Source organism: Manduca sexta, chromosome 20, assembly GCF_014839805.1.
Source record: "Manduca sexta isolate Smith_Timp_Sample1 chromosome 20, JHU_Msex_v1.0, whole genome shotgun sequence".
Lineage (NCBI taxonomy): Eukaryota > Metazoa > Arthropoda > Insecta > Lepidoptera > Sphingidae > Manduca > Manduca sexta.
In genome coordinates, this window is record NC_051134.1 from 1,360,462 (window position 1) to 1,372,677 (window position 12,216).

The window sequence follows — 12,216 nt, forward strand, 5'->3', positions numbered from 1 at the left end:
TGCAAAGGAGGAAGAAGCACGTCTTTTGGATCAACAAGTGGGATAGATTTTACATTTTCTTTCCCCGGTACAAACGATTGTCTTTCTGGCCATTCTTTAACAATATAGTGTTTCTGGGTTGCTCTGCTATCCCAAAGACAAAGAAAACAACAGTATTTGGTGAAACCCCCCTGAGTCCAAGCAACAAACCAATGACTTTTAAATCTCCACATAATTGCCACTTAAAACGATCGTAGTTTATCGATTTAAGGATAAGCGCCATACTCTCGTAAGTTTCTTTCATATCGATCGCGTAGGCCACAGGAACTGAAGGCTTTGTGTTACCATTGTGTAACAGCACTGCTTTGAGACTGGATTTCGACGAGTCCACAAACAATCTCCACTCATTGACTTCATGTTTAATGCCTAAACTCACCATCAAACCATCTGGATCTATGCAGTAACACAATTTGTTTTCAGCCCTAAAAAATGTTGACAAATGTTTATTACGGTCTCTAAATACACTTATCTTTGTATCTTTCGCTAAAAGATTCCATTGTTGTAATCTGGATCCTAAAAGTTCAGCATGTTGTTTGGACAGATTAAGATCGCGGACTAAGTCGTTTAGTTCAGGCTGTTCTATCAAACGGGGTTCTCTACTTCTATCATCATAAGATGGAACAAACGATGAAGCTGTATCTAAAGATGCCTCGGAAACGATTTCCATTGCCACTGGAGGAACTGGTATCGGTAACTCTTCGCTATGTGGAAGCGGTCTTGTAGCTGAAGAAGTGTCGGGATAAACAATGTTACCTTAGTTTTTTCTTGAAAAGCCCACGACATTTGTTAAGCAGAAGTAACAGTCCACATCATGGCTAGTAGGCTCACGCCAGATCATTGGGACAGCAAATGGCATTGAAGAACGCTTTCCATTCATCCAGTTACTTAAATTTGCAATACACGTAACACAACATCGGTGAGGTGCCCATTCTTTGTCTTGGTGACCGATAGTAAAACCAAAATAACTCTCGTATAACATCTTAACATTTTCACTGATTACTCTTCTTTGTGTAGAAGTTGTAAACGAGCCACATATAAAACAAAATGAATCTGCAGAATGAACACAAGTACGTTTAGCGATTTTAGCCATTTTGAACTAAAAAAAAGTAAAAAGCTACTCGAATTCACCGAGAACAGCTCACGGAAAAGAGTTAAATGACAAGTGACAATCGTAATAAACGATTATGGACATTTATTTTAGTATCTACCCTCAATAAGAAACTAAAATGGTTCGAATCGTATTTATCTGACGTGTAGGAGACTTTTGGTGATTATATTCGTTATCAGTAATGTTTAACTGTCATTGGCAATTAACATCTACGTGAGATGATTAAGTAGCGCTCGTAGAAGATGCGAGGTACGTTATACACCTACGCTGGTGACTTATCAGACCGATTCTAGCCCGAAAGATACGACCACAGTTTTGGCAGCGGATTTCTGTATTTGTGTATGATGGGGTAAAACGGCGTAGTTGCGCCGAATTTCGCGCTTGTGGGCTAGCTGCTTAAACCAGGCCTCATCGTGAGCGGAAACACCGTCAGCTACGGATTTACGCCATCTGACCCGGTCCACCGCCTCTTCCTCCCACTTGGTTGGATCCATGTTAAAAGATACCATGTCCCGCTTCACACTATCTTTAAACCTAAGTATTGGGCGACCTACCGGGCGCTTAGCATGTGCTACTTCGGCTAAAAGTATCTGCCTGGGCAAACGATTGGGGGCCATGCGATGCACATGCCCTAGCCAACGCAGACGTCTCTGACGTAGTAACGCGATTATGCTAGGCAGCTGTGCGGTGCTTAACACGCTCTCGTTTGTGACTCTATCTTTCCAAGTGAGACCCAAGATGCTCCGAAGACAGCGCATGTGAAAGTTGTTTAATTTTCGCTCTTGTTTGTTATATGACGTCCAGGATTCAGATCCATACAAAGAATGCTTAAGATGCACGTCTGGTATACCGCCATCTTGGTTCTAACTGTGAGGTATTTATTTTTCCAGACTCTTGCATGGAGTTTTCCAAACATCGTTGATGCTTTGCCAATGCGACTGTTGATTTCCGCATCGAGCGAAAGGTTGCTGCATATCGTCGAGCCTAGATAACAAAATGAGTCAACTACTTCCAGACTGTTGTCACCTAGTGTAATGACCGGATTTTCAGTACAACCTTGCATCATAATTACTGTCTTCTTCACATTGATTGACATTGAGAAGTAAGCATATGCATCAGCAAACTTTGACACAATAGTTTGCAGTTCTTGTGGTGTATTGGCGACAAAGGCAGCATCGTCCGCAAACAAAAGTGTATCCACAAAAAGATCTTTACGATAGCGACGGGATTTCAGCAAGGTAATATTAAATAGCTTACCATCATCTCTCGTGTGAAGATGAATGCCTTGGTGAAAATCACCGAAAGCATGTCTTAAAAGGAGAGAAAAAATATCCCAAATAAGGTTGGAGCTAAGACGCAGCCCTGTCGTACTCCTCGGCGCATGCAAAATGGTGTGGATGTTTGCCCATTGAAAACTATTGTACCGTTCATGTCTTGATGGAAAGACTTTATCAGCGATAACAACTTTGGTGGACAACCCATCTTCTCTAACGCTGTGTATAACCCTTCTCTGCTCACAGTGTCAAATGCTTTATTCAGGTCAACAAAAGCAATAAATAAGGGGGTTCTTTGTTCCCTACATTTTTCCTGGAGCTGGCGTAGTGTAAATATCATGTCCGTAGTAGATCTGTGAGCACGGAAACCACACTGCGCCTCAGGATAAATACGGTCAGCAAGTTTTTGTAGTTTGCCCAGGATGACACGAGCAAACAACTTGCCTACGATACTGAGTAAAGATATACCACGGTAGGAGTTACAGTTGCCGCGGTCCCCTTTACCTTTGTACAAAGTGACGATATTTGCATCACGCATATCCTGAGGTACCTGCCCCTCACGCCAACACTTCAGTAACAGATTGTAACAAAGCGGCATCACGCATTCCAACTTCAGCAGTTCCGTCGGGATTCCATCGTTCCCCGGGCTTTTTTCACATTTTAACTTACTAACGGCAAGGTGGAACTCAGTAACCGTGGGTAGAGCATCGAGATCTTCCATCATAGGTAACTTTGGGAAGTTTTGTACAGCTGAGGCGTCAATGTCCACAGGTCGAGAATACAGCTCGGTATAATGTTCCACCCAACGGTTGAGTTGACGATTTCTGTCAGTGATGACAGAACCGTCAATCTCCTTGAGAGGTGCTGTTTTCTTGGGAATAGGACCTACTGCTTTCTTGATGCGCGAGTATAAGCCACTTATGTTGCCAGTATAAGCGCATTCCTGGATGCTTTGGCAAAGCTCTATCCAGTAAGCATTAGCGCAATAGCGAGTATTACGTTGCAGCATAGCTTTCGTTGCTCTGAGCTTTTCTTTTGAAGAGTTTGAAGGGTTAAGACGGTAGTTCAATGCAGCTGAATTCTTAGAGGCTATTAGAGGCTTAAGTTTTTCAATATTAGTTTGGAACCAATCATTTTGGTGGCGTTGTACGTGACCGAATACTTCCCCGGCAGTAAGTGTAAGAAGGTTCTGAATATTAGTCCAATCTTCTGAAATTGATGTATCAGGGTTCCATGATCTTGTAATTCGTTCTGTTACTTCATTAAATTGTGCTACCAGTTCCTTGTTGGCTAATTTAGGTAAGTCTAGTCTTTTTCTAGCTGGGGTACGAGATTTATAAATTTTCTTTGGTACAAAGGACATTTTTGCAACTACCAATGAGTGATCAGTATCACAATCTGCGCTATGGAACGAACGTGTGTGCTTTATGTCGCGTAAGTCGTTTCTTTTAGTCAGAATAAGATCTAGCTGATGCCAATGGCCCGACCTTGGATGTTTCCATGAGACTTTATGTAATGCTTTGCCTTTAAAGTAGGTGTTAGTAACACATAAGAGGTTTAGAGCACAGAACTCTAGAAGACGTTGGCCGTTTTCATTTATTTTTCCAATACCATGGTTACCTAGGCATTCGGGCCAGGATATATTATCCTGTCCTACCCGAGCATTGAAGTCCCCTAATAGTATAAGACGATCACCAGATGGAATCTGTCGGACCGTTGACGTTAAATCATCGTAGAAAAGATCTTTCGATTCTGTAGAAGATGTTAAAGTGGGTGCATATACTGATAGAATGGTCACAAAACCCGAGAAAGTAGACATGCGCAAGGATATTATGCGTTCTGAGATACCTCTAGGGCCCTCGGTCGATTTTAGAATGTCATTGCGTATTGCAAAACCCACTCCGTGTTCGCGAGTTTCAGAGGCGTTTTTACCCTTCCAAAAGAAAGTATAGTGTTCCTCACGTATGGAGCCCTCGTCGGCAAGTCTACATTCCTGAAGAGCAGCTATTGCTATATTCAATTTATGCAATTCGAAGTCAATGACCGCCGTCTTGCGAAGATGGTCGCCGCAAATAGAGCTTCCACCGTTGTCCGGGAAGCCTGTCCTCATTGTACGGACATTCCAAGTCGCTAAACGCATGGAAGAAGTCTTTTGCATAATTTTTATTTCTTTTAGTGACGCAGGTGAACCGTTTCACGGCACCGCCTGTCCAGCTGTTACACCAGTACTCCCTTCACCCAGAGGGAGTAAGACAGCGCCGAGACGGACTAGTACCTTATTGGCTGAGGGCTGCCCAGCTAAAGCGGGCGGTAACTAGTCAATGGGCCTACGATGGACCCTCCCACTGTCGAGAGTGACTCCTGGCGCCCGTGCTGACGTCTATTTGCACGGACTTATAACCGGTGACTGCCACTCCCCGTGTTGTTTCCCACCCAGCATGCTGCAGTGGGTGAAGTGACCTCTCCACGGACGCTACTGTGCCTGGGACGACAGACTTTATGGCAACGCAGAAATGCCCAGATTCTACGCCACCCTCTCGACCTCGCTGACTTGATCCGCAGGAACGACGGATCGATACGTGCGGAGCCAGGTTGGTTGCAGGCACTTGACGGATGCACCAATCCGGGTTTTTATTAGTTTTCCTTCTTTTAAAATGAAACTGTCTGATATTGGAAAGTTTCATTAGGACTCAGGTACAAACAAAAATACGAAGAGCCCCCTCGTCAGGTTTAGCCCACGGGCCGCCGTGGTTTACCAGGGTGTGGCCGCGGTAGATAGTGTAAGCACCCTACCGCTACTTGGAGCCACTGACGAGAACTGTGGTAGACAACGAATTTAACTTATTTCTGCCTCTTTTTCAAAGAGCAGCCACAGAAACAGATGCTATCAATCCACTACAATGTTTAACTAGACAGAAAGTAAATGCAGTTACTCTGTTCCGAAATTTTGTAAAGTAGTGTATGCTATACTATTATATAAAGCTGAAGAGTTTGTTTGTTTGTTTGTTTGTTTGAACGCGCTAATCTCAGGAACTACCAGTCCAAACTGAAAAATTCTTTTTGCGTTGGATAGCCCTTTGTTCGTGGAGTGCTATAGGCTATATACTATCACGCTATACCCAATAGGAGCGGAGCAGTAATGGCTGATCTCAGGAACTACCGGTCCAAACTGAAAAATTCTTTTTGCGTTAGATAGCCCTTTGTTCGTGGAGTGCTCTAAGTTATATATCATCACGCTATGACCAATAGGAGCGGAGCAGTAATGGCTAATCTCAGGAACTACCAGTTTGAACTGAAAAATTCGTTTTGTGTTGGATAGCCCTTTATTTGTGGGGTGCTATAGGCTGTATATCATCATGCTTGACCAATAGGAGCGGAGCAGTAATGAAACATGTTGCAAATACGGGGACAATTTATTAGTTTTGAGAGCTTCCGTTGCGTGCGCTGCGTAAACGGTTAAAGTTATGCAACAATGATGTATGACGGGATTGTTCCTGTTAAAAGTTCTAAAAAAATATATTATAAAACAAAGCCCCCGCTGCATCCGTCTGCCTGAACGTCTTAAACTCAAAAACTACCCAACGTATTAAGATAAAATTTGGTATGGAGACAGATTTAAACCCTGGGAAGAACATAGGCTCCCGGGAAACTACTACTTTTATAATGGAAAACTTTAGCCTGAAAAACTTTATAACGCGGGCGGAGCCGCGAGCAAAAGCTAGTCGATATATAAGTTTGTACAAATTTAACACACATCAAAACATTTGATATGATTGTGATGAGTTACTTTTGTGTTTCCAAAAAACTTTTGTCATGTTTTTAGATAGTAATACTTATTTTCCTATGAGTGAGTCGTGTCGTACTTAAGAATTTTATACTAATATTTTACTAAATTAAATCTATTATCTATACTATTATATAAAGCTGAAGAGTTTGTTTGTTTGTTTTTTTGTTTGTTTGAACGCGCTAATCTCAGGTACTACCGGTCTAAACTGAAAAAAATATTTGTGTTAGATAGCCCTTTGTTCGTGGAGAGCTAAAGGCTATATATCATCACACTATACCTAATAGGAGCGGAGCAGTAATGGCTAATCTCAGGAACTACCGGTTCGAACTGAAAAATTCTTTTTGTGTTGGATAGCCTTTTGTTCCTGGAGTGCTATAGGCTATATATCATTACGCTATAACCAATAGGAGCGGAGCAGTAATGAAACATGTTTTAAAAACGGGGAAAATTTATTAGTTTTGAGAGCTTCCGTTGCGTGCGCTGCGTAATGGGTTAAGCGGTGCTGTTCTTGCTATATTTTCGTTTGATCTACTTCACGATCATAGAATTCCTTTAGCGTTTCTTGATCCATGACAGCTTCATCACAGTATTTTAGCTTTTTAATAAGATTTCTTTTGAGTTGGTCTTCATCCTTCGCAAGCATTTCTTTAAAAGCGGTGGAAGAAATCATGTTTGCGAAAAATTTACGATTGTTAGTAAATTTTTGTGCAAATCCAACCGTGGTCTTCGATGGATAATTTACGAAGCTTTTTAAGTCATCTGTTAAAAAACTAGAAGAAATATAAGGTTACTGTTGTATAGCAGAAGTATTAACTTATGTACATATTAGCAAGAAGTTCATGGTTTATACATTTTAATAAAAATATACATTAATAAACTGATGCAGTGTTCAAGCATTTATAAAATTTTACTCGTTGATATCGGCTATCCTTACACTGTATATTTTGTTAAAAAAATTCAGTGTACATTTCTTATTACACACATAACCCTAATAGGTACCTTATCTTTGCCTGAGTGATTTGTTATTGTAAAACAATAGTTTTGGAAGAACTTTTTTGGCCTTTATTTATCAAGGCCTAAGAGCATCAAGCCTTTGAAGTATTTTAGTGGATCCGTGATCGGAAGCAAAACATGGTTAAACAAAGCTGTTTATAGTTTACAGGCTTTTTTATCATTCGGTACATTAAAAAAAACTTACTGTTGGTTCGCCATCGGAGTGTTCAAACAGTTTTCGAAGAGACCATAAAATGAGATAGTTATATCACTAGCTAGGAAAAGCGCTTCTCCATGTCTGAAAATTTTATTAAAATACTCATTACAAAATAAACTAAAAAATAATAATATACTGTAGGTATTATGCTAACTTTTTCATAAGATCGTTGCACATAGATTTTAATATAAGAGTAAAAAATAATACGTATCGAGCTACATTATGATTAAACATTTTTTTTACAATATAGTTATTGTTTATATCTACATATGTTATTGTATTGTTATTTTGATTAAATAGGATTAGGCTGTAAAATTTATTGTATACTTCGCGTGTAGGTGTAGCCTATAAGTAGCGAAATATCAGTACCTAAGAGTTTGGTTTTCATATTATTCCATATCGTTGCTTAGTTCACAACACCGTGACAGGTAAAATTTTAAATCAAATAATATAACTTTTTTTGCATTAATTGGTCGAACAGTATCTTACCAGGGGCCTTATTCTCTATCCCGCACGTTATTTTGACAGTGCGTAACAAGCATGTAACACAACCCATCATGTTTAGTACTATAGAAATTTGGCTTACAGAATACCATTCCACACACATTTCTCGAAGATAACATGACACGGCCGCGTTACGCGATTTCACTATCATACAGAATAAGGGCCCAGCTAAGTAAATATAAACATAATACGTAATTACAATCCTCTTTAAATTTTATCTTGAAAACTATTGTTCCTTCGTTCCTAATATCTAAAATACCTATATAAAACATGGACTCGGTTTATAACTCTAAAAATGTCTTATGTGGTGTTGTTATCTAAGCGACGGTATTTCAACATTATAAGTAATTTTTTCAAACCGTCTATTCCCGTTATCCTCCACATTTCGTCCATCACTGGTGGATCAAGGGAAAAAAAGTTGCACTGACAGTGTGTCACACCACCACCACGCCCTGAAATATATGAGTAAATGTAATATACTTACACTCTAATAAAACTATAAATTAGTATATTTATAACTAAGTAGTTATTTCGCAACTATTTTGGTTGTATTAACTTGCTGGATTTTAAACGCTTTGGTCCAAACCGGGTATTCCAAATTTCTATCTAAATTTACTGAGTAGGTTACACCTGTATCTAGTTCTATAAAATAGACTACGAAAATCGAAGTAAGTAAATCTTCTTTGTAATAATTTATGACACAGGGAATGTGGTAATTTCTAACCCATCGAATTTTTTAGAAAAGTTAAAAGAAGGTAAACGATAGGTACTTCATGGTAGATTTTTAAGCACACTAAGAGGACGTATCGTAACTGCTGTAGCTATAAGATAGTTTTTTTAAGGGACTGTCTGTGATTTATGATTAAGATCAGCATTCACAGATATTGAAAAAATATAGTCACCTAGAAGAAGAGAAATTTATGCAAAAAAATCGATGTCAATCGATCCTGTTGCTTAATACAGGAGTCAAAACACAATGAGACCATCAGAGGTTTGAGTTTGCTGATAACTTTCACAACACCTAAATTTGGTTCGAAATGTGACTAAAATTCGCCTTTAAACTTAACAAAATGTTGTGTTCAAGATCGATTAATCTACAAAAATGAGTAGAAATGTATTCAGGAACTGAATAAGTGAGCATTGCAAGTGTCTACTAACAAGATTACGGACATGGAGACAAAACTATAATTTGAAAATTTCAATATACCATACCATGTTTAATATAATAGAGAGATCTACGAATTTCAATTCGGTAAAAAAAGATTAGGTACAATACAGGCTAAACCTGAAGGTTCAGCCTGTATTGTACCTAATCTTTTTTGTATGAATTCCTTATAAAACTGAATAAATCGTGCAATTGAGGGTGCGGTTGGGTGAGGAAATTATCATTTTTCTGTGAGCGCGGGCGTGGTGTGAGGGTTTGCATTTTGAAATGACGTTTGAAATAAATTTCCGCCTCCGCCTACGTCGTCGCCGGAGGCGTTCGATTGGAACATTGGCCCGATAATAATTAATTCCTTCAAACCGCATCCGATTTTCGAGTTCGTAGAACGATCTATATTGCCACACACCAACACTGTTTATTTCCGATCTTGGGGAAATTGGCAGTTTGAAGACATGGGGAGTAATGTACTTACATCAAAATGGCGGGTGACTTGCTTTTAGAGTAGACATACTGTACAAGACGTATACATAATATGAAAAATTATTTATTAAGTACTTACTTTAAATTTTTTATGAATTGTTGTACGGAGTAAATTTGGACCGTAAGGATGTATACAGGTTCCTTTTATTTCGTGAAAGTATCTACCTATATAGCGAGAATTGGGTATATTTCGGATTTCTTTTTTCACACCAGCGGTGTGGCGGCATTCATCTAGTTAATTATAATGAAATGTAAGTAGGTAAGTACTCTTATAAAATATCATTGCACTTAATTTGCATCAATATATAATAAAAAATATTTGCAGCTTGAAAGTTATTCATATGAATTTCCTTTTATATTACTTTTATCAATTAAAGTGCTCGTCATGTTTTTATAGTCTAATTAAGGTGGATTAACTACTAAAGAACCCAGTTTCAGAATAATACAAATATCTTATTCCTATTTCATATTTAATTAGCGTGAATAGAATATTTGGACTATGATGGCAGCTGAGACCTTATTAGGGATAGGGTCCGGAATGTAGGAGGGTCAACCTTTCTACTATATTGGATTCTTCATTTTCATGACAACAATGCAGCAACTAAGATCAATAAATATACACAAATAATCTGAAGTCCGTGTATGTACACGTGTAAATACCTGTCGCTATATAAAAGACGACGTTCTAAATATAACTAGGAACCTATAATGTTTGGAACTTGAAGTGTAAATTCATCTGTTTGTCACGAATTGTGATGGTTGCTGATGAAACGTATGTCATTTTATTTGTCATATTCCTTAAACAGTTATAATATTTTATATAAATAATGTTCGAAGTGGAATATTGAGGGAGGACTTTATAATATTAATGTCAAAGTAACGCTTTATAGGTTTAGCAACAGCGTGTTAGTTATAAAACGTAAGTTTCTGACATTGGTTCTTAGTTAGAGATTGGGTAATTTAATAATTGTATCAATGATTTGAAGAAACATTGTAAAGTTGTTTTTCGGATTTTAATGATACTAATTTCTTTTTTGTTTTCGTGGTTATCTACTCATAATATTATGAAATTTCGAGTTAAAATGACTATTTGATATTGGTTCTCCCTAGGCACATCTATGAACCGATATATTCCCCTTTCAGAGTTTTACCTTATAATGTAATTTCCGAGCGAAATTTTAGCTTTTAAGTCCAAGGGCTGAGTGTAAGATTATTTACGTTCTGTTGCGAAGGCTGGGTTAACTGTTAAATACAAATACTGTAGGTTTTGTTAATTTTGTGCCACTAAGGTACCAAGGTTAATAAAGGTTTCACGATGTCGAAATTCTTGAGAAATATTTGCTAATCACGAATTCGATGAGCAGCTGCGCTCTAATGGAGTATTTGGTAGTCGCTCTAGCTTCAAATGAACAGGCGACGTCGCAGATGTGCCGCGATAGTTCACAACCTCATGGCCGCATAGCGTCTTAAAACATCAAGAACTAATATTGTTTTTCTTTAAAAAGTAAAAAGCATCCATTTGTCTGGATTACTACAATTTATTACGCTGGGCGAGTTGTTGATGTAAGTTCTAACATAATGCTCTAAAAGTTAAAGCATTATAGAGTCGATATGGTGATACTCTTTGGCGAATATTGTTAAAAAAATTACTTTAACAGTGGTTTGTACCTAATTCGTTCCAAAAAACTAAATAAAGCCAATGCTTTATTTTTGCTTTTTACGCTTTCAGTTTATCTCCTTGTACTCTTGAATTGCGATTTCCTAATGATATAGGAGATTTTAGCACGTCATTTATTGAAACATATTTAAATATCACAGTATTATATTATTAAACATTATTATAAGCAGATGTTCACACAATATTTTGTATTTAGACACTTTAAGGTCTCACACATCTGATGTTAAATAAAAGTAATACTAAACTTAATTGCGTCAATATGGAAAAAAAAAGAATTCAAAGTTTTTTGGTAATTTTTTTTATTCTAATAACACCTAATAGGTACGCTTATATACAATGTGAAGTTTGTCTAAGAATAATCTTTCTTACATCCTTAGACAATATGTACCCAGCCATATCTTATGTTGATATCTAGTTATAATTATAAATATATTCTTTTACAAGTAAATATCATTACAAATAACAAAATTACTGTTCAGTCTCATAATGGAGAAAGTACTTGCCGCAACTAATCCGTCAGTTCTTTTGTTTGTTTTCAATATAGGTGTGTTTTATATTGCTTAGGTTCGTAAAGCAAAGTCTTATAATAATAACGAAAGCTAGAACAAATTGTATATTTCATAATAAGTATTTTTTTATTTTAATCTTCCTAAAGTAGTGAATGAGCGAAACGTCCCTCCCTTTCGTTTTTGGCTAGCTTTTTTATACAAAGTCAGTTCGCGATAGTTTCAAAGGGTACGGACAAAGCTATCAGTTTTCACCCCATTGATTTTTTGTTACGACGTCACCATCATTGGTGATATAATATCTTCACAAAGGATCTGATAAACCCGTTTAGTGAGCATACTTTTGGTTACTTATATTAAATTAGAACTATCTGAGTGCTAAAAACAATAAAATAGATTTTAAAACAATAATATTTTATTATTATGAAACAAAGCTATTGTAATGCATTATATTATATCAAAAAT

The 12,216-nt window shown here is 37.6% G+C and overlaps 1 protein-coding gene across 1 annotated transcript; it reads right to left on the reverse strand.

The window, feature by feature from the left end:
* Window positions 1-1,425: 1,425 nt before the first annotated feature.
* LOC119189933 lies at window positions 1,426-4,531 on the reverse strand. Its single transcript, XM_037440760.1, has 2 exons — window positions 2,572-4,531; window positions 1,426-1,988 (listed from the first exon to the last, which is right to left on the reverse strand). The coding sequence occupies exons 1-2, from the start codon at window positions 4,529-4,531 to the stop codon at window positions 1,426-1,428; spliced, it is 2,523 nt and encodes an 840-aa protein (XP_037296657.1).
* Between the last annotated feature and the right edge of the window lie 7,685 nt (window positions 4,532-12,216).

Coding starts and splice junctions, on each gene's coding strand:
- LOC119189933 (XM_037440760.1), bottom strand. CDS start 4,531: ATGAGGACAGGCTTCCCGGACAACGGTGGAAGCTCTATTTGCGGCGAC. Junction 1,989..2,571: donor TTTCCATCAAGACATGAACG/GTACAATAGTTT, acceptor GCGGTATACCAG/ACGTGCATCTTAAGCATTCT.